Source organism: Oncorhynchus mykiss, chromosome 11 (assembly GCF_057628025.1).
Source record: "Oncorhynchus mykiss isolate SJ-2025 chromosome 11, ASM5762802v1, whole genome shotgun sequence".
NCBI classification, from domain to species: domain Eukaryota; kingdom Metazoa; phylum Chordata; class Actinopteri; order Salmoniformes; family Salmonidae; genus Oncorhynchus; species Oncorhynchus mykiss.
In genome coordinates, this window is record NC_143032.1 from 37,228,212 (window position 1) to 37,249,675 (window position 21,464).

Here is a 21,464-nt window from a genome sequence, read left to right on the forward strand (position 1 = left end):
TGTGGAGAGTCCATGTTCCTCACAGCTCTCTTTTTACACCATTTGTGTCTGCCACTTTATTAGGTACACCACCCCATTCCCGTAACTAGATCGCTCTTACAGACAGCGAGTCTCGTGGTCATGGTTTGCCATATAAAGCAGGAAGACAGGCATCGAGGCATTCAGTTACTGTTTGAACGTTAGAATTCGCAAAACGAGTGACATAAGCGACTTTGAGCGTTGTATGATCTTTGGAGCCAGGCGTGGCGGTTCCAGTATCTCAGAAACGACTGACCCCCCCCGGGCTTTTCATGCGCGACAGTGTATAAAGTTTACAGAGAATGGTGCGACAAAAAAAAAATACATCCAGTTGGCGGCAGTCCTGTGGGCAAAAACAGCTTGTTGATGAGAGAGGTTTAAAGGAGTGGCAAGAATAGTGCAAGCTAACAGGTGGGCCGCAAACAGACATAACGGTGCAGTACAACAGCGTCATGCAGAACGGCATCTCTGAACGCACAACTCGTCAATCCTTGTCACGGATGGGCTATTGCAAACGACCAGACAGCTAACAACAAGAAGAAGCTGCTCTATTGGGCACACGATCACCAACACAAATGAGCTAGCTAGCTAAATTGACGATCACTGGGGGCAACTTCGCCCCTCAGTAAAATCCCCTCGCTCCTGCCCAGAGAGAAAGGGAGAAGACAGAGGATGTGAAGTGGCCCATTTATTTCTCTGAACCCCGCACCCCACTCTGGAGAAACAGCTTTTCCCACTCCCTGTTGGACCGCTGCCAAGTGGACAGAACCCACCCTGCTAACATGCTGACTAGACCGGGTGTGCACGCATGTTGATTTTGTCCATCCACACCAGACGCGAGCAGGACACACCGGTTGAAATATCAAATCGATACTCTGAACCGACTATATTAATTTGGGGACAGGTCGAAAAGCATTAAACATTCATGGCAATTTAGCTAGCTAGCTTATTTGTCTTGGGATATAAACATTGGGTTGTTATTTTTACCTGAAATGCACAAGGTCCTCGACAATTAATCCACAGATGACAGGGTAAACCGAGTTAGTTTCTAGTAATCTCTCTTCTTTGGACTTTATATAGCGGTTGGCAACCAATATTAAGGTGCATTACCACCACCAACTGGACTGGAGTGTGGACCTCAGCTCATCTATCAATCACCCATGTGGGTATATGCTCCTATCAACCAATGAGGAGATGGGAGAGGTGGGACTTGCAGCGCGTCACAAATATAACAAAGTTCTATTTTAGCGCCTGGCTATGCAGACACTCGCGAGCAGTTTTGGATGCAGTCATTGAATAACATGGTACTTGTACATTTATTTTGCAACGCTCGAGCACGTAACGCAAGGGGTGTGATCATTCTGAATGTGCACTGAGCTCACTCACTCCTCCCCTAGGACACGTGAAAGAGTTCCAGCTAAAACCTAGGGAAGCCCGGATTACTACCTTAATGTGAGGAGGCAGACTTTGGTACAAACTGTACATTGCCTCAGGGTGAGGCTATGAGGCAAGCCAGGAAGAATACAGAGTTCAGACCTCTGAATATGACTGGAGGAGTATCAACCACTAGAATCTCCTACCCTATTAGCTTGTCCTTGGCTTGTAAACCATGATCTTCACTTGCAAAGTATGCATCACTCAGTGAAAAACAGCTGCCGTTGTCATGTGGCCGTAGGTCTCAAAAACAAGCTGTTCTGTTTTGTCTTCTCTAATTGAGACCGCACGGTACGACGACTGTGTTTCAAACAAACATTGAACTGCACACAAGATACTGTAGCTAGCAAAGGAAATAGCTAGGTCTGGGATTCCAAAATAACATCAGAAAAGAGTCCAGAAGCGACATCTGCCTTAAATATCCGTAGAAAAAAAACAGACCCTATCTGTCTAGGGAATGAAACAAACCACATGAAACAAATCACACTCTCTATGGGATAAACATAAGTGTCAATTGAAAGAAAATACACATACACTCAATGGCTTCTCTTTAAATCCAGTATTAGAATTATAATTCAGCACAGCCATGAAGGAAGACATATGGCTCATGCCAGTTTTCTCAAGGCTCATTGTTCATTCATCACCTACCGATAGAAGCTCCCCTTGGGCTACCATTGGAGTGAAAGCACAGAGTTCTGCCAGCCTGCACGCAGTTTGCAGGAACACACGTTGTAACATCACTCCTCAGTCTTTACAGGCCTAAGATTGCACATGGGTTCTTGGTCCTTAGGGATCCGTTTAGAGATTCAACATCCCATAATATGCCTCGTCCAAAAGTCTAGGCGGTGTGGTTCAGGTTCATAAAGAAGGCCAAAGGTATCAAGTCATTCTAGATGGTAAACCTATGGTGCATTTCCACTGTCAGGCTTTGCACCTGTGTTTGGCCCAAAGATGTTGCCTTCTGAGGCCTGTCCCTGAAAAAAGCCTGGAGTGACACCAGTGCTTCAGTGGAAAAGTACCACTAGACGCCCTAAGTGCTGTTGGCCTGCTCCTGCTCAAACAGGGCCATGGCTAGATGCGACCGCGAGGCCAGGCCCTCCAGGTTACTGAGCACACAGCGGTGGTAGATGTCCTCGCTGAAGCGCGGGTTGCACGCCCGCCGCACGTACTTCTGCACTAGTGCCGGCTCCACCGCCCGGAACACGTGCAAGCCCGAGTAGCGCACGAAGATCTCGTACACGTCCATGCTCTCCAGCAGCTCGTCGTCGTCCAGGATGTCAGCGGCCATCTTGGTGCGCGACTCCATGTAGTCGGCGTTGTAGAAGCATGCCTCCTCGAAGACGTGGCGGTCGAAGCGTCCGTCGCGCAGGGCCTCGGCGGGGAAGGAGGCCATGGTCTGCTGGTCGCGGTACAAGATGGTCTGGCTGAACTCCTGGAAGTGGGCGGGGAAGAACACCTGCCAGTTGCTGATGGCGTTCATGCGGCAGCGGTTGAGGAAGTCGGCGTTGACCTCGGTCCACACCGAGGCCAGGAAGAAGAGCGTGTCCACCGGATGCTTCTTAGAGATGATGTCCATCAGCTTGACCTGCGAGGGCACCTCCGTCTTCACGCTGATCCAGGGGATCCTCAAGTCATCGTAGCGCTTCTCCACCTCGCCGATCATGGCCTTGATGCCGGCGAACACGTCTGACTCGCTGACGCGCTGGGCGTCAAAGGGGTCGTAGACAAACAGGAAGGTGAGCAGGACATTGTCGTGCGTGTCCAGCGTGTTCATCGCATACATGTCCAGGAAGTTACCCACAAAGTCCTGCTCGCGGACCGTGACGGGCAGGATGACCTGCACCCGGGTGGCCTCCGTCACATAGGGCATGGGGATGATCTCAATGGTGCTGAGGGGGCGGAGCAGGCTGACCCGCTTGGTGATGACTTGGCTGTGACCTTTCTGTGTGAAGGCTTCCAGGGCCAGGTCCAGCACGTACTCCATGCCCCGGGTGGGGTCGAAGCGCCGGTAGCCGTTGAGCAGGCGGCGTTTCTTGAAGCGCAGCTGGGGCTGGTAGTGCTCGTTGAGGTGCTTCACGGCCGTCTCCAGCACGGCGCTCACGTCGGCCCAGTTGGCACCACGCAGTTCACACTTGGGGGCGTTGTCGGAGCATGAGTAGATGTGCTCCTCGGTGAAATACTCCCAGTTGATGACCTCGAAACGAGTCTTTGGCATGAAGGGAGGATTGACCCCGATTGGCCAGATGGCCCCCACCTTACCCTCTGGGGTCAACTCACTCAGGTTGTTGATCTGGACCTGGACAAAAGACACAACCATGTTTACATGTTAAGATGCTTTTGATAAAGATTTATTTCTTCAATACTAGGATATTTATCAACAATGTTGAGGGTAGTTGATTCAAGGTTTAACTGTAATGGGTTGACATTCTTCTTGGTCAGCGTCTCTCAAAGCTTATTATAAGCAATATTGCAAGCGTAGTATATTGTTTATGTATGTATTGTATGAGGGGTGTATTGCGTTAGGGAATCATGTGATGCTTGTTGTATACTGTAGGCTATTTTCTATGTGGAGGACTTTGTGTGATTTGATTCTTAATTGCCCGAGTAGATAAATAAAGTTGTATTGAATTGATTTACAAAGTTCACACTTTTAAACTGACGGATTGTTTACAAAATGACATTAGCAGGTAAATTTAGAATGAATTGATGTTGGAATTTCAAACATCACATCCTCACAAAACGGTTTGGTCACTGTTAAATGCCTAAATATTGGATCAGACAGAAATGTCTGCCCAGGCGTAGATATTTGTAGAAATTGGTGAGGTATGTAGGAAAACTGAACATTTGCACACTGGACCCGTGACCAGTCAAACCAACACCAGTGCCGACTCCTCAAACAGCCAGAACCATACAGAAAGCCCATCTGATTCCATTAAACAAAATCAACCTGCAGCTGCTGTATCTGTAGGTAGGTCCAGTCCAGTTCGATCTGGCTGAAGCGTTTGTGCAGGCGGTACATGAGGCTGGGCTCTGACACAGGGTGGACTGTGAAGGCATTCTTAAACTGGGCACTGTCCTCTCGCTCTGGGTCTGCTTTCTTCCCCAGCTCAAAGGAGCGATATGTCATGTCCTGTAAGTAACATGCAAACAGCGGGGAGGGAAATGTTAGCCATCCCGCAGGTAAGACAACTGATGGGTGTAGTCAAAGTACTGTAAATCATGATGACATAGCATTGATTTAAAGACTGGTAATCGTTATTGAACAACTCTATAAACATGTTTTATAATAATGATGTTTTAGCTGTGTGTTTTACCTGGTGTACCTCCACACAGCTCAGACCCAGGTAGTCGATGATGCAGCGCCCAAGCCACTCGTCAGGCCTGACGCTGAGGATGTCGTTGCGGCAGGTGTCCAGGTGGGGCTGCAGGCGGGCCAGCAGGCTGCGGGAGAGCAGGTAGCCATAACCCCCGTGGCAGTACCTGGCCCTCTCTTCCCCACCGATGAACTCCTCTGACCGGCCCATGTAGAGGTCCTGTCCCATGCTGAGGTGGCCCACCAGCTCGGCCAGCCTCTCGGCCTGCATGTAGGTGTCGTCCTGGGCCAGGAAGAACCAGTCGTAGTCCAAGCCATAGTGCTGGTGCAGGTGGCGTACCGTCTCGTACATCAGCCACACGGGCCGGTCGTCGCCGTGGGCCACCACCGTCATGCCGTGGGGGACCTTGGAGCTGCGCAGGCCCGTGAAGAAGAAGGTGCGGTGGAAGTGGTGGGCCACGGTGCGGTTCACCGCCACGGCCAGCGTGTTGAGGGTGGCCCGCGAGGTCAGCACGCCCACTAGGAGGCGCTCTCGGATGCCCAGCTCCGTGTGGATGTAGCGCGTCCTGATCACAGAGGAGGCGTTCAGAGGGACATTCACTGTTTCAAATCAAACTCACTCATTACTGAGCGGAGCTGGGTGATTTATTTTATTACATAGATGAAATAAGGAACAGGCTCCGTCTTACGGAGTGATTTACTATGCATTTACTAATGTACTATTTAACAATATGCTAATAAAAAGTTGTTACAATGTTGTAAACTACAATGTTATTTTTTCTTATAAGTAAAGTTGGTTTAAAAACGTCTGGTAAATGACTATGTCAAGAATGTAAGTCTTGAATGCGCCTAGTGTCCATTCTTGTCCAGATGGCTAGGTACTGGGATTGGATATCATTGCTGAACTCTACAGTGTAGACTTAACTCTCTGCAAAATGTAAGGATTTAGGCTATGACCAAAGGAGATCATAGTCATATTCAAGAGGTATCAAAATACGGTTAAGGTTAAGCCTTTCATAAAAGAAGACACTTCAATAAAATGTAATCATTCTGTCCCATGACTGACTGAAAACAGACCGTTCAAATGGTGGTCTCTTCAGACCCTCTAGGTTAACTGGCTAATTATAACTATCCAGGCCAATAATCCGCATTGAGGTGATTCGGAGAGAAGCGATTAGGACAGTAGGATTATTAAACTGTATGGGGTCAATTCCACAGTAACAGAGTGATGCTGAGAATCAGAGTTTTTGGATACTTAAAGTATGGCAAACAAAAACCATTGATTTCAAAGTTAAACAAACCATACACAATGCACAATTTCTATGGAACATTTGACAAAAATACAATGCAGATGTAAAACAGAATTGGTAACAGAATGATGGTAAAAACTCCCTCTGTTTAAGAGACTACATTTAACCAAAATTATGATTCAAATATGTCTGCACAAAGAGTGGGGTGTCAGCTATGACATGACACCTTGAGTTTGAAAACATATATTATGGTTATTGAAGTGGATTAACACCCGGTAACAGAATGACATCATGGATCCCTGATATGTACTACACAGAAATGCATCATTATAAATGTAATTCTCTTCATGGTGATGCATCCTGAATAGGTACACAAAAGTATCTCTGATTCAGAGGGGTTGGGTTAAATGCGGAAGACACATTTGAGTTGAAAGCATTCAGTTGTACAACTGACTAGGTATCCCCTTTCAACACACTGGCTATTATTCTAATGAGCTCCACCCCCAAAAAAGACCACATTTGTACCAATCTGTTTCACAAGTTTGGACAGTACAGCACAGTGCAGTACATTATCTCATGTTTATTTTATTTATTTTACCTTTATTTAACCAGGTAGGCAAGTTGAGAACAAGTTCTCATTTACAATTGCGACCTGGCCAAGATAAAGCAAAGCAGTTCGACAGATACAACGACACAGAGTTGTAGTAAAACAACATACAGTCAATAATACAGTATTAACAAGTCTATATACAATGTGAGCAAATGAGGTGAGAAGGGAGGTAAAGGCAAAAAAGGCCATGGTGGCAAGGTAAATACAATATAGCAAGTAAAACACTGGAATGGTAGTTTTGCAATGGAAGAATGTGCAAAGTAGAAATAAAAATAATGGGGTGCAAAGGAGCAAAATAAATTAATAAATTAAATACAGTTGGGAAAGAGGTAGTTGTTTGGGCTAAATTATAGGTGGGCTATGTACAGGTGCAGTAATCTGTGAGCTGCTCTGACAGTTGGTGCTTAAAGCTAGTGAGGGAGATAAGTGTTTCCAGTTTCAGAGATTTTTGTAGCTCGTTCCAGTCATTGGCAGCAGAGAACTGGAAAGAGAGGCGGCCAAAGAAATAATTGGTTTTGGGGGTGACTAGAGAGATATACCTGCTGGAGCGTGTGCTACAGGTGGGAGATGCTATGGTGACCAGCGAGCTGAGATAAGGGGGGACTTTACCTAGCAGGGTCTTGTAGATGACATGGAGCCAGTGGGTTTGGCGACGAGTATGAAGCGAGGGCCAGCCAACGAGAGCGTACAGGTCGCAATGGTGGGTAGTGTATGGGGCTTTGGTGACAAAACGGATTGCACTGTGATAGACTGCATCCAATTTGTTGAGTAGGGTATTGGAGGCTATTTTGTAAATGACATCGCCAAAGTCGAGGATTGGTAGGATGGTCAGTTTTACAAGGGTATGTTTGGCAGCATGAGTGAAGGATGCTTTGTTGCGAAATAGGAAGCCAATTCTAGATTTAACTTTGGATTGGAGATGTTTGATATGGGTCTGGAAGGAGAGTTTACAGTCTAACCAGACACCTAAGTATTTGTAGTTGTCCACGTATTCTAAGTCAGAGCCGTCCAGAGTAGTGATGTTGGACAGGCGGGTAGGTGCAGGTAGCGATCGGTTGAAGAGCATGCATTTAGTTTTACTTGTATTTAAGAGCAATTGGAGGCCACGGAAGGAGAGTTGTATGGCATTGAAGCTTGCCTTGAGGGTTGTTAACACAGTGTCCAAAGAAGGGCCGGAAGTATACAGAATGGTGTCGTCTGCGTAGAGGTGGATCAGAGACTCACCAGCAGCAAGAGCGACCTCATTGATGTATACAGAGAAGAGAGTCGGTCCAAGAATTGAACCCTGTGGCACCCCCATAGAGACTGCCATGTAGTGTGCTCTACTGTACTAAACTCTACTGTACAGTACTGACCTACACTCTGCTCTAATTTTCTTTACTGTACTCTGCTGTCCACGCTTGTGACAGATCTTTGGTAAGCTATACCCCTGTATAGCACTGCCCCACTTTCTTTACTGATTTCTCTGAGCTATTGTCTATTGTCCTTGAGAACTATGATACACTCATTGTGTTGAGCGATTTTAATATTCATGTTGACAAAGATACTGACTCCAAGGCCATTGAACGTATTAATATTTTGAGCTCTATGGACTTTATCCAACATGTTACTGGGCCCATCCATAACCGCTGCCATACTCTGGACCTGGTTATTGCCAAGGGGATTTCTATTGACAAATACTCTATTATTGATGTTGCTTTATCTGATCACCACAGTGTATTTTTTACTACCTTGTTGCCCATAGCATAGGGTAAAACTAAACACATTCATTTTTACTGCAGTGGGCTAAATCAGGGTTACAGAGTGATTCTTGGTAGTCTTACACAAAACAAATTTGAAACAAAAGTATACACCTTACACACATGGCTATGGACTTAAAAGCAGTAGAGTTGAAATGTACTACATTTTGAGTTTATCCCAATATTACAATTTATATATACGGAACAAAAATAAACACAACATCTAAAGTGTTGGTCCCATATTTCATGAGCTGAAATTAAAGATCTCTGAAATGTTCCATATGCACAAAAATATTATTTTTCTGTTTGTGAGCATTTCTCATTTGCCAAGATAATCCATCCACCTGACAGGTGTGGCATATCAAGAAGTTGATTAAAGAGCATGATCAATACACAGGTGCACCTTGTGTTGGGGACAAAAAAAGGCCACTAAAATGTGCAGTTGTCACACAACACAATGCCACATATCTCAAGTTGAGGGAGCATGCAATTGGCATGCTGACTGCAGGAATGTCCACCAGAGCTGTTGCCAGATAATTTAATGTTCATTTCTCTACCATAAGCCTCCTCCCAACGTCGTTTTAGAGAATTTGGCAGTACGTCCAACCGGCCTCACAACCGCAGACCGACCACATGGAACCATGCCAGCCCAGGACCTTCACATCCGTATTCTTCGCTTGCAGGCCCAGCTACCTGGACAGCTGATGAAACTGAGAAGTATTTCTGTTTGTAATCTAGCCATTTTGTGGGGAAAAACTCATTCTGATTGGCTGGGCCTGGCTCCCCAGTGGGTTTGACAGAGAAACACTGATGTCATTTTATTTTATAATCTTTATTAATTATGAAATTATGGAAAATATTGATAACATTCCAAAGATGTCTCTTTAGGTCATTAATTGCAGGAAAGGGCTACAAAACGCTAACTTACCTCTGAAGTTGCTGCAGATTTTGAGTGTATGAACAATACACCATCACCCATTCTGCCGTCCTCTTGTGATGACTTAGTTCATAACTTTAATGTCAAAGTAAGGGTGGCCATTGATGCCATAGCTCCAGTAAGGTTGAAAAGGGACACATCTAAACGGAGAGCCCCTTGGATGAGTGAGGAAACTAATCAATTAAAGAGAAATTGCAGAAAGGCAGAGCAGAAGTGGAGAAAGTCAAAGTTCCAGGTCCACTATGATATTTTGAGAGAGCAACTTGGCTATACACAGCGTACAAAACATTAAGGACACCTGCTCTTTCTATGACATAGACTGACCAGGTGAAACCTATGATCCTTTATTGATGTCACTTGTTAAATCCATTTAAAATCAGTGCAGATGAAGGGGAGGAGACAGGATGATTTTTAAGCCTTGAGACGTTCGAGACATGGATTGTGTATGTGTGCCATTCAGAGAGTGAATGGGCAGAGAAAATATTTAAGTTCCTTTGAACGGGATATAGGAGCAGATGCCAGGCACACCAGTTTATGTCAAGAACTGCAACACTTCTGGGTTTTTCACACTCAACAGTTTCCCGTGTGTATCAAGAATGGTCTACCATCCAAAGGACATCCAGCCAACTGGAGTCAACATGGGACAGCATCCCTGTGGAACGCTTTTGACACCTTGTACAGTACAGTCCAGTCCCTGACAAATTGAGGCTGCTCTGAGGGCCAAAGGGGGGCCGGGGGGGGGGGGGTGCAGCTCAATATTAGAAAGGTATCCTTAACGTTTTGTACACTCGATATATACAACTAGAAATGCCTGACAGAAAAATTAGCCTAACTTGAGTACTAATAATCAGAATATTTTGAGAGTGCTCTCCTCGACCACTGATGGCCTGATAAATCCTAACCCCGCAAACCTATGTGAACATTCCTCCACATCTAAATGTGATGAGATTGCAGCATATGCCAGAGACAAGATAATAAACATTAGGCTGAGTATCAGTCAAGCAAGACCTGATGAGAAGTTTGATGATATGTGCCTACCACGCAAAGGCACTGTGGAGTTATTTTCCCTGGTTGACGCAGACATGCTCAGGAAAGTGATATCACAACTTAAGTATTTTACCTGCCTTCTCAATCCTACCCCACCCCTTCTTTAAAACAGTTTTTATTGCATATCTGAAGAAATGCAAGCTATTGTTAATCCCTCCCTGTTCACGGGCACTTTCCCCACTGCACTACAAACTGCTATGGTGAAACGCCTTCAGAAGAAAAGTCATCTAGTCTTTAGCTTTTAGCAGTTTTCAATCAATCTCCAACCTTCCATTCTTAAAACAAAATTCTGGAGAAATTGATTTTCAAACAGCTAAATTACTTTTTAAGTGCCAACTGTATTTTTGAAAATGTTCCATTTGGTTTTCGTGCCCCCCAAGGCACAGAGACAGCCTTAGTTAAAGTGGTCAATTATCTTAGCTCCAACAAAGATGCCAAACAGCTCTCTGTCCTCGTACTCTTGGATTTAAGTGCTGCATTCAACACTGTTTACCATGATGTCCTTCTGGACAGACTGGAGAGGTGGGTTGTCCTCTCTGGTCCAGTTCTAAATTGGTTTAGGACAGGGGTTCGCAAAGGTTTTGGGCCCACGACCTCATTTTGATAACTGAAAATTCTCATTGAAAAACAATGTACTTAATTTTTTTATTTGTATTTTTTTATTGTGGCTATGGCAGTCAATTGCAAAACATTCTAACAGTATTTCTGATTGTATTCTCAACTCAACATCATATACATTTAATGAGAGGCTGTGACAGTCAGTTGCAAATTAGTCTGACATCATTTCCCTTATCTCACCACCACGAATGAGATGGATCTGCTTGAGGCATGTCGCGTCGGAGCTTCTCAAAGTCAGCGGGCATGGTCGACAGTGTGCACCTAAATTTCTCCTGTCACATCAAACCTGGATCAATATTTGTTTTTAATGCACTGAATCAGCATACCACAAGTTTTAAACATCAGAGGGAGACTGCACAGTATTTTCATTTTATTTTTTTATTTAACCTTTATTTAACCAGGTAGGCTAGTTGAGAACAAGTTCTCATTTACAACTGCGACGTGGCCAAGATAAAGCATAGCAGTGTGAACAGACAACAACACAGAGTTACACATGGAGTAAACAATAAACAAGTCAATAACACAGTAGAAGGAAAAAAGAGAAAAAAAAGAGTCTATATACATTGTGTGCAAAAGGCATGAGGAGGTAGGCAATAAATAGGCCATAGGAGTGAATAATTACAATTTAGCAGATTAACACTGGAGTGATAAATTATCAGATGATCATGTGCAGGTAGAGATACTTGTGTGCAAAAGAGCAGAAAAGTAAATAAATAAAAACAGTATGGGGATGAGGTAGGTAAACTGGGTGGGCTATTCAGCCATGGACTATGTACAGCTGCAGCGATCGGTTAGCTGCTTAGATAGCAGATGTTTAAAGTTGGTGAGGGAAATAAAAGTCTCCAACTTCAGCGATTTTTGCAATTCGTTCCAGTCACAGGCAGCAGAGAACTGGAAGGAAAGGCAGCCAAATGAGGTGTTGGCTTTAGAGTTGATCAGTGAGATACACCTGCTGGAGCACGTGTTACCATCGTGAACAGTGAACTGAGATAGGGCGGAGCTTTGCCTAGCATGGACTTGTAGATGACCTGGAGCCAGTGGGTCTGGTGACGAATACAGTGCCTTGCGAAAGTATTCGGCCCCCTTGAACTTTGCGACCTTTTGCCACATTTCAGGCTTCAAACATAAAGATATAAAACTGTATTTTTTTGTGAAGAATCAACAACAAGTGGGACACAATCATGAAGTGGAACGACATTTATTGGATATTTCAAACTTTTTTAACAAATCAAAAACTGAAAAATTGGGCGTACAAAATTATTCAGCCCCTTTACTTTCAGTGCAGCAAACTCTCTCCAGAAGTTCAGTGAGGATCTCTGAATGATCCAATGTTGACCTAAATGACTAATGATGATAAATACAATCCACCTGTGTGTAATCAAGTCTGCGTATAAATGCACCTGCACTGTGATAGTCTCAGAGGTCCGTTAAAAGCGCAGAGAGCATCATGAAGAACAAGGAACACACCAGGCAGGTCCGAGATACTGTTGTGAAGAAGTTTAAAGCCGGATTTGGATACAAAAGGATTTCCCAAGCTTTAAACATCCCAAGGAGCACTGTGCAAGCGATAATATTGAAATGGAAGGAGTATCAGACCACTGCAAATCTACCAAGACCTGGCCGTCCCTCTAAACTTTCAGCTCATACAAGGAGAAGACTGATCAGAGATGCAGCCAAGAGGCCCATGATTACTCTGGATGAACTGCAGAGATCTACAGCTGAGGTGGGAGACTCTGTCCATAGGACAACAATCAGTCGTATATTGCACAAATCTGGCCTTTATGGAAGAGTGGCAAGAAGAAAGCCATTTCTTAAAGATATCCATAAAAAGTGTTGTTTAAAGTTTGCCACAAGCCACCTGGGAGAAACACCAAACATGTGGAAGAAGGTGCTCTGGTCAGATGAAACCAAAATTGAACTGTTTGGCAACAATGCAAAACATTATGTTTGGTGTAAAAGCAACAGCTGAACACACCATCCCCACTGTCAAACATGGTGGCGGCAGCATCATGGTTTGGGCCTGCTTTTCTTCAGCAGGGACAGGGAAGATGGTTAAAATTGATGGGAAGATGGATGGAGCCAAATACAGGACCATTCTGGAAGAAAACCTGATGGAGTCTGCAAAAGACCTGAGACTGGGACGGAGATTTGTCTTCCAACAAGACAATGATCCAAAACATAAAGCAAAATCTGCAATGGAATGGTTCAAAAATAAACATATCCAGGTGTTAGAATGGCCAAGTCAAAGTCCAGACCTGAATCCAATCGAGAATCTGTGGAAAGAACTGAAAACTGCTGTTCACAAATGCTCTCCATCCAACCTCACTGAGCTCGAGCTGTTTTGCAAGGAGGAATGGGCAAAAATGTCAGTCTCTCGATGTGCAAAACTGATAGAGACATACCCCAAGCGACTTACAGCTGTAATCGCAGCAAAAGGTGGCGCTACAAAGTATTAACTTAAGGGGGCTGAATAATTTTGCACGCCCAATTTTCAGTTTTTGATTTGTTAAAAAAGTTTGAAATAGCCAATAAATGTCGTTCCACTTCATGATTGTGTCCCACTTGTTGTTGATTCTTCACAAAAAAATACAGTTTTATATCTTTATGTTTGAAGCCTGAAATGTGGCAAAAGGTCGCAAAGTTCAAGGGGGCCGAATACTTTCGCAAGGCACTGTATAGCATCAATTATTAGTTTCACAGTGTTATCTGACAAAGGTATTGATATGAGTGTCTATGCCTCTGCCTCCCCACACATTGTTTTCACCATATCAATTGTGGCTAGTAATATCAAAGTCTCTGCAATAGTGTATGGTTTCATAGCATAGCGGGCTTAGCCATTTACCGTGGGACTGATTCAAGTGCAACGGTTAAGTGCGGCTTTTTCACACAATCTAAGGGCTCTGGGTGAATTTGAACTTTTTATAATTGTCATTTAGATTAAGGTCAACCACATTACAATGATTGAGAGACATAGACGATATTTTAATATATACAATACCAGTCAAAAGTGTGGACACCTACTCATTTTTCAATTTGTATATTTTATTATTATATATATTTTTTAGTTAACCTTTATTTAACTAGGCAAGCCAGTTAAGAACAAATTCTTATTTACAATGACGCCATGGAACTCCCAATCACGGCCAGATGTGATAGTCTGGATTCGAACCAGGGACTGTAGTGACACCTCTTGCACTGAGATGCAGTTTCTTAGACCGCTGCGCCATTCAAGGGCTTTTCTTTATTTGTACTATTTTCTACATTGTAGAATAATAGTGAAGACATCCAAACTATGAAATAACACATATGGAATCATGTAGTAACCAAAAAAAGTGTTAAATCAAAATTATTTTATATTTGAGATTCTTCAAAGTAGCCACCCTTTGCCTTGATGACAGCTTTGCACACTCTTGGCATTCTCTCAACCAGCTTCATGAAGAATGCTTTTCCAACAGTCTTTAAGGAGTTCCCACATATGTGGTTGGCTGCTTTTCCTTCCCTCTGCGTTCCAACTCATCCCAAACCTTCTCAATTGGGTTGAGGTTGGGTGGCTGTGGAGGCCAGGTCATCTGATGCATCACTCCATCACCCTCCTTGGTAAAATAGCCCTTACACAGCCTGGAGGTGTATTTTGGGTCATTGTCCTGTTGAAAAACAAATGATAGTCCCACTAAGTGCAAACAAGATGGGATGGCGTATCACTGCAGAATGCTGTGGTTGCCATGATGGTTAAGTATGCCTTGAATTCTAAATAAATCACTGACAGTGTCACCAGTAAAACACCCCCCACACCACCTCCTCCATGCTTCATGGTGGGAACCACACATGCGGAGATCATCCGTTCACCTACTCTGCGTCTCACAAAGACACGGCGGTTGGAACCATAAAATCTCAAATTTGGACTCATCAGACGAAATGACAGATTTCCACCTGTCTGATGTCCATTGCTCGTGTTTCTTGGACAAAGCAAGTCTTTTCTTCTTATTGGTGTCCTTTAATAGTGGTTTAGACTGTCGTTTCTCTATGCTTATTTAAACTGTTCTTGCCATAATACGGACTTGGTCTTTTACCAAATAGGGCTATCGTCTGTATACCAGCCCTACCTTGTCACAACACAACTGATTGGCTCAAACGCAATAAGCAGGAAAGAAATTCCACAAAGTAACATAACAAGGCACATCTGTTAATTGAAATGCATTCCAGGTGACTACCTCATGAAGCTGGTTGAGAGAATGCCAAGAGTGTGCGAAGCTGTCATCAAGACAAAGGGTGGCTACTTTGAAGAATCTCAAATATAAAAAATATTTGGATTTGTTTAACACTTTTCTGGTTACTACATTATTCCATAATATTTGTTTTATACATGATTGTTATTTCATAGTTGTGATGTCTTCAATATTATTCTACAATGTAGAAAATAGTAAAACAAATAAAATAAGAAAAACCCTTGAATGAGTAGGTGTGTCCAAACCTTTGACTGGTACTGTACGTATATTTAGTGTTAGAGATAAGGTGCATATTTTCTAAAGATCTGTCTTGATCAAAACGTCTGCCCCCATCACAGTGAACGTCTCACTGAGCTATAGCTTGGCTTCCTGAACTCGTTAGGAACTTGCCTTTCATCTCATATTAATCTACTATTTTAGATGACTGGCTATAAATCGCTGTTTGAATGTGCTACAGCGACAAAACCACTCCCTCCTGCTGCATTACAATGTAAGGATTCCAGACATATGCTGTGATGTAGAGTTCTGATGGACAGTAGGAAGAGAGAATGAAATGGTAGGAGGGACATCCCCGCTTCAAGTGGTATCGGATTTCACATCCTGCATCACACAGGCAGAAGAGACATACTCCTGTGTCTGTGAGAATCAGGGCTACCGCTCAATGCAAGCCATTTCGATCTATGGTGTCCACATATCGATTTATATATGAAAATGTCGGTCGGAACCGGCACCAGAAACACTCAGGTCCCAAAAACAGAGGACTTTACATCTAAACAAATATAGACTCTTAGCTTTCATTTGACACCAAATTTGATGGGCTCCTATGAACTTCACGTTAGTATTCAAGCCAGGGTTCTTTACATGCCCATGGGCTTTTTAAACAAATCTTTATCAAGGGGTGAAATGTCAGTAGAGGTCTAATAGCATTGGCCATCTCATTATTCTCCTTCCTTTTTTAACAACTTTCATATAGCCTAAGAAATGATAGTATCTGTTCCCTAAAAGTGTAGGCCGACATATTCTACGTCATATGAATCAGAGTGGTTTAGACCCAGTACGAACAGATAAAAGACGTTTAAAAATGGGTGAACAAACAACGAAAATTTGTGAGAATCAAACAGACAGTGGCCTATAAAGGCCTTCCTTTTGAAACAACGTGTGATGCATCTGCAGCGAAAGTCATGATTTGCGTCATTCACATATCGATGACGAATTTGGCAATGTTAGCGAGTTACATAAGCGTTAGTTCCCAGAAAACACCACTCATATGCCTCGCACTGGGGTGCATTATTTTTTATAACAGTTATTAAAGAGGATTTCATAAAAGAGATCCAATAGCTCTGCATATATTTTTAAGCAGTCCTTGTTATCATGGTTCAGAATGTTAGCTTCAAAGAGTGACAACCAGGTCAGTCTGAAACAATGAGTCTGTTTTTATTGGAGTTTGAGCTCTCATTTCTTGTGTTCCTTTCTTATTCACTCAACTGTCTCTTCCTTCTCCAGTCACACATACAGTGCCTTGCGAAAGTATTCGGCCCCCTTGAACTTTGCGACCTTTTACCACATTTCAGGCTTCAAACATAAAGATATAAAACTGTATTTTTTTGTGAAGAATCAACAACAAGTGGGACACAATCATGAAGTGGAACGACATTTATTGGATATTTCAAACTTTTTTAACAAATCAAAAACTGAAAAATTGGGCGTGCAAAATTATTCAGCCCCCTTAAGTTAATACTTTGTAGCGCCACCTTTTGCTGCGATTACAGCTGTAAGTCGCTTGGGGTATGTCTCTTTCAGTTCTGCACATCGAGAGACTGAAATTTTTTCCCATTCCTCCTTGCAAAACAGCTCGAGCTCAGTGAGGTTGGATAGAGAGCATTTGTGAACAGCAGTTTTCAGTTCTTTCCACAGATTCTCGATTGGATTCAGGTCTGGACTTTGACTTGGCCATTCTAACACCTGGATATGTTTATTTTTGAACCATTCCATTGTAGATTTTGCTTTATGTTTTGGATCATTGTCTTGTTGGAAGACAAATCTCCGTCCCAGTCTCAGGTCTTTTGCAGACTCCATCAGGTTTTCTTCCAGAATGGTCCTGTATTTGGCTCCATCCATCTTCCCATCAATTTTAACCATCTTCCCTGTCCCTGCTGAAGAAAAGCAGGCCAAAACCATGATGCTGCCACCACCATGTTTGACAGTGGGGATGGTGTGTTCAGCTGTGTTGCTTTTACGCCAAACATAACGTTTTGCATTGTTGCCAAAAAGTTCAATTTTGGTTTCATCTGACCAGAGCACCTTCTTCCACATGTTTGGTGTGTCTCCCAGGTGGCTTGTGGCAAACTTTAAACAACACTTTTTATGGATATCTTTAAGAAATGGCCTTCTTCTTGCCACTCTTCCATAAAGGCCAGATTTGTGCAATATACGACTGATTGTTGTCCTATGGACAGAGTCTCCCACCTCAGCTGTAGATCTCTGCAGTTCATCCAGAGTGATCATGGGCCTCTTGGCTGTATCTCTGATCAGTCTTCTCCTTGTATGAGCTGAAAGTTTAGAGGGACGGCCAGGTCTTGGTAGATTTGCAGTGGTCTGATACTCCTTCCATTTCAATATTATCGCTTGCACAGTGCTCCTTGGGATGTTTAAAGCTTGGGAAATCTTTTTGTATCCAAATCCGGCTTTAAACCTCTTCACAACAGTATCTCGGACCTGCCTGGTGTGTTCCTTGTTCTTCATGATGCTCTCTGCGCTTTTAACGGACCTCTGAGACTATCACAGTGCAGGTGCATTTATACGGAGACTTGATTACACACAGGTGGATTGTATTTATCCTCATTAGTCATTTAGGTCAACATTGGATCATTCAGAGATCCTCACTGAACTTCTGGAGAGAGTTTGCTGCACTGAAAGTAAAGGGGCTGAATAATTTTGCACGCCCAAATTTTTCAGTTTTTGATTTGTTAAAAAAGTTTGAAATATCCAATAAATGTCGTTCCACTTCATGATTGTGTCCCACTTGTTGTTGATTCTTCACAAAAAAATACAGTTTTATATCTTTATGTTTGAAGCCTGAAATGTGGCAAAAGGTCACAAAGTTCAAGGGGGCCGAATACTTTCGCAAGGCACTGTGTATATATATATATATATATATATATATATATATATATATATATATATATATATATATATATATATATATATATATGTGTGCAATAAGCTAAATTCTTTGATTTGTCAAACAGATAAAAGGGGTCTTAGAAAACATCTACCAGAAAGTCTTAAAAGGTATTACAAAAACAATAATATTGAAGTAAATACCCCTGGCAACTAATATACACACTTTTTTCTGCCTTCTGTAAGTATAAGAAACATTGCCTTGTGCCTTGAAATTCCTTTACCAAAAACCCACAGATCTTTTAAGATATTGTCTAATTTCTTTCCCTCATGTGAAGGGAGGACAATGAAAGTTCACAGAACTATCAAGGTAGACCTATCAATTAGTTAGTGTTTTTACTGATACCAATTTTGTATATGAATTATTAAGTCTTTCAAAATCTAAATTCTGTCATCAAATCGGTCAGTCTGCCCTGGATTTCAGCGCCTACCCCGGCCAAACCCTCCTCTAACCGAGACGACGCTGGGACAATAGTATGCCGCCCTATGGGACTCCCAATCACAGCCAGTTGTGATACATCCCGGGATCAAACCCGGGTCTGTAGTGACGCCTCTAGCACTGCGATGTAGTGCCTTAAACCACTGCGCCACACAGTTCCAAAGTACAAGCACAGTTGAGTAGAGTAGATTGTCAGGAGAGTAGAGTACAGTACAAAGTAGAGAACATTAGAGTTGAGTACACTGTACTGAACTATACTCTTCTGAACTATACTCGACTTTGCTGTACTATGATGTCCAAACTTGTGAAACATAAACATCTATGATTGGTCGGGTCCAGACCAACCAAATTTGGTCTTGTTTGTTGGCGGAGCTCATTAAAATAATAGCCAGTGTGTAGAATAATACTCAAATATGCATAAAGGAGGATATTGCATATTTCTACCTGTGTGTACCTATTCAGGATACATCACCGTGAAGAGAATGACATTCATATCCATAATTATGCATTTCTGTGTAGTATAGATCAGGGACACATGATAAAATGATGTTACGGCAATTCTGTTACTGGGTGTAAATCCACTTCACTTATTGTAGTTCAATAACCTAAAGAGATCTTTTCAAACTCAAGGTGTCAAGTCATAGCTGACACCCCATTCCTTCTGCAGACAACTTTATATCTTAATTTGGAGAAGATATTTATGAATTTTTGGATAACGTGGTCACATTAAAAACAGAGGAAGATTTTACCTAAATTCTGTTACAAAACTTTGCATCTGCACCTTTCTTCCAATAAATGTGCTTGTAGAATTCTCTGTGTAAATTGTTAAAAGTAATCATTGTGCATAGAGTTGTATGCTTTGTTAAACTTTGAAATCAATGGATTTTGTTTGGTATCCATTTTACGTGAAAAACCTCCCCATTTGCAAACTCTTATCTCTGAAACCTAGTGTTAGGCTAGGGTGTGTTATTCCTCTGTGCATCCATCCCAAAATGCTCACCTGAGGACCTTCTTGTGTGGTTTGTTGGGGTCCTTGTGGTATGGTATGACACGTGTCTGGAAGTCCTCATTCCCAGGACCACCTCTCTGGTCCCCATGGGGGTCTCCCCTGTTGCTGCCCAGGAAGAGACCCCTATTGCCCAGTTCATCTCCACACGAGTCAAATGTGTCTCCCTGGGTCCAGGAGACCATCAGCAGGCTCAGGCTGCATCCCAAAGAGAGCCCCAGGATAAGGGGGAAAGCAGGCCTGAACACGGCCAGGAAGGAGGAAAGATGCATAACGAAGAGGTGGACTTCAGTGCTGTCAATCAAGTTTTATGTTATGTTCCTCTGAAATTCTCCACAAACATTTGTAGAATGCTGTTTAAAACCATGTAATCGCCCTTCTGGTGAAGTGCCAACCACTTTCAAGCTAGGTTCAGTCAAATCTGATAAATTGGCACAATCCTGGCTGTGCTGCACCATGGAGTAGATAGCTCACTACATCATTATCAGTGCCATTTAAGGATAAGGTACTATAAGGTATTTACTATAGAATAACTTGGCACACTGAACAGACAGCTGTATTGACTGCCACTCTTCAGCAGTCAATACCTAGCTACTGTAATAGGCTTCTGTCCAATAATAAACCATCTAGCTAGCTAGTAGGCTAACAAGTACGCTAGCCAGCTGAAATAACAATTTGCAATTGGCTTGCTACGAGTTAACTAGCTAGTGAGGTGGCTGGCTAGTGTCCCCAGCTAGCTAGCGACATACAATGAAGCCAGGGCTTTACACTGCTGTAACGTTGTTCATGTTTTAGATAACTATCCTGACAAAACGACAACATCCAAGCCTCGGTATCGGGTAGCAAGCTACCTAGTTAACGGTGTTTGTCCTTCGTTCTCTCCCCAAAACAAAGTGTGTTTTCCTCTCCATTTTTGTTGATGCAGGCGCAGTTATCCATATTTTGTCTGTAGGTGGTCAGAAAACGATGAAATTCCATGTCAGCGTGATCCACAGAAACACAGCATGCATGCTGTCTTTTCTTCAAATTATGTCAGGCTAATGATGTAGCTACAGTAGTTTACCAAGTCGACTTTTTTTCCTCTCACTTCCTCAAAGTGAATAATTCACCGCCTCCAAGTAAAGCATCTCTTTCAAATCTTCATGAATTAATTTTAAAAAATGCTACTTGTCAGAGAGAAACCTTCTGGAAAGCGTGTCGTGCACTGGATAAGGTACTATCTGAAAATATTGCTTCTCATTCTGCATCCATTCTGCACTGCGCTTGTGGGGCAAAATGCTGTCAGACACGTCGTCATCAGACGTCTGTAGAGGGGGTCTCTGATGCCCGTCAAATTCAATACCACCCCGTATTTGGAATGCTTCATTCTATTTTTTTCCCTTCGTTTTCTTGCATTCAAAAAGATACATTGTATGCATCCATAACAGTAGTGAGGAAAATATTTTGCTAAAATCTAATTTGAAGGGGGTAGAGAATCTAATCATTCCTTTTATGTGACTCAACTCAAACTTGATTTCAAAGATTGTTGTGCTGGCAACACTCATTGGGCACATATCCAAATCATTACTTTATTTTGTAAATCATAGTCTGATTACTTATGCAACTGAAACATGGACCAATACATTTGATTTAATATCTACCTTATTA

At 42.8% G+C, this 21,464-nt stretch overlaps 1 protein-coding gene across 1 annotated transcript; it reads right to left on the minus strand.

Moving 5' to 3' along the window:
- Window positions 1-1,847: 1,847 nt before the first annotated feature.
- On the minus strand, window positions 1,848-21,138 carry LOC110535648 (chondroitin polymerizing factor 2, non-catalytic subunit). Its single transcript, XM_021620761.3, has 4 exons — window positions 19,812-21,138; window positions 4,767-5,331; window positions 4,400-4,582; window positions 1,848-3,748 (listed from the first exon to the last, which is right to left on the minus strand). Exons 1-4 carry the CDS (start codon window positions 20,087-20,089, stop codon window positions 2,483-2,485), a joined length of 2,292 nt encoding a protein of 763 aa, XP_021476436.3. The 5' UTR covers window positions 20,090-21,138; the 3' UTR covers window positions 1,848-2,482.
- Between the last annotated feature and the right edge of the window lie 326 nt (window positions 21,139-21,464).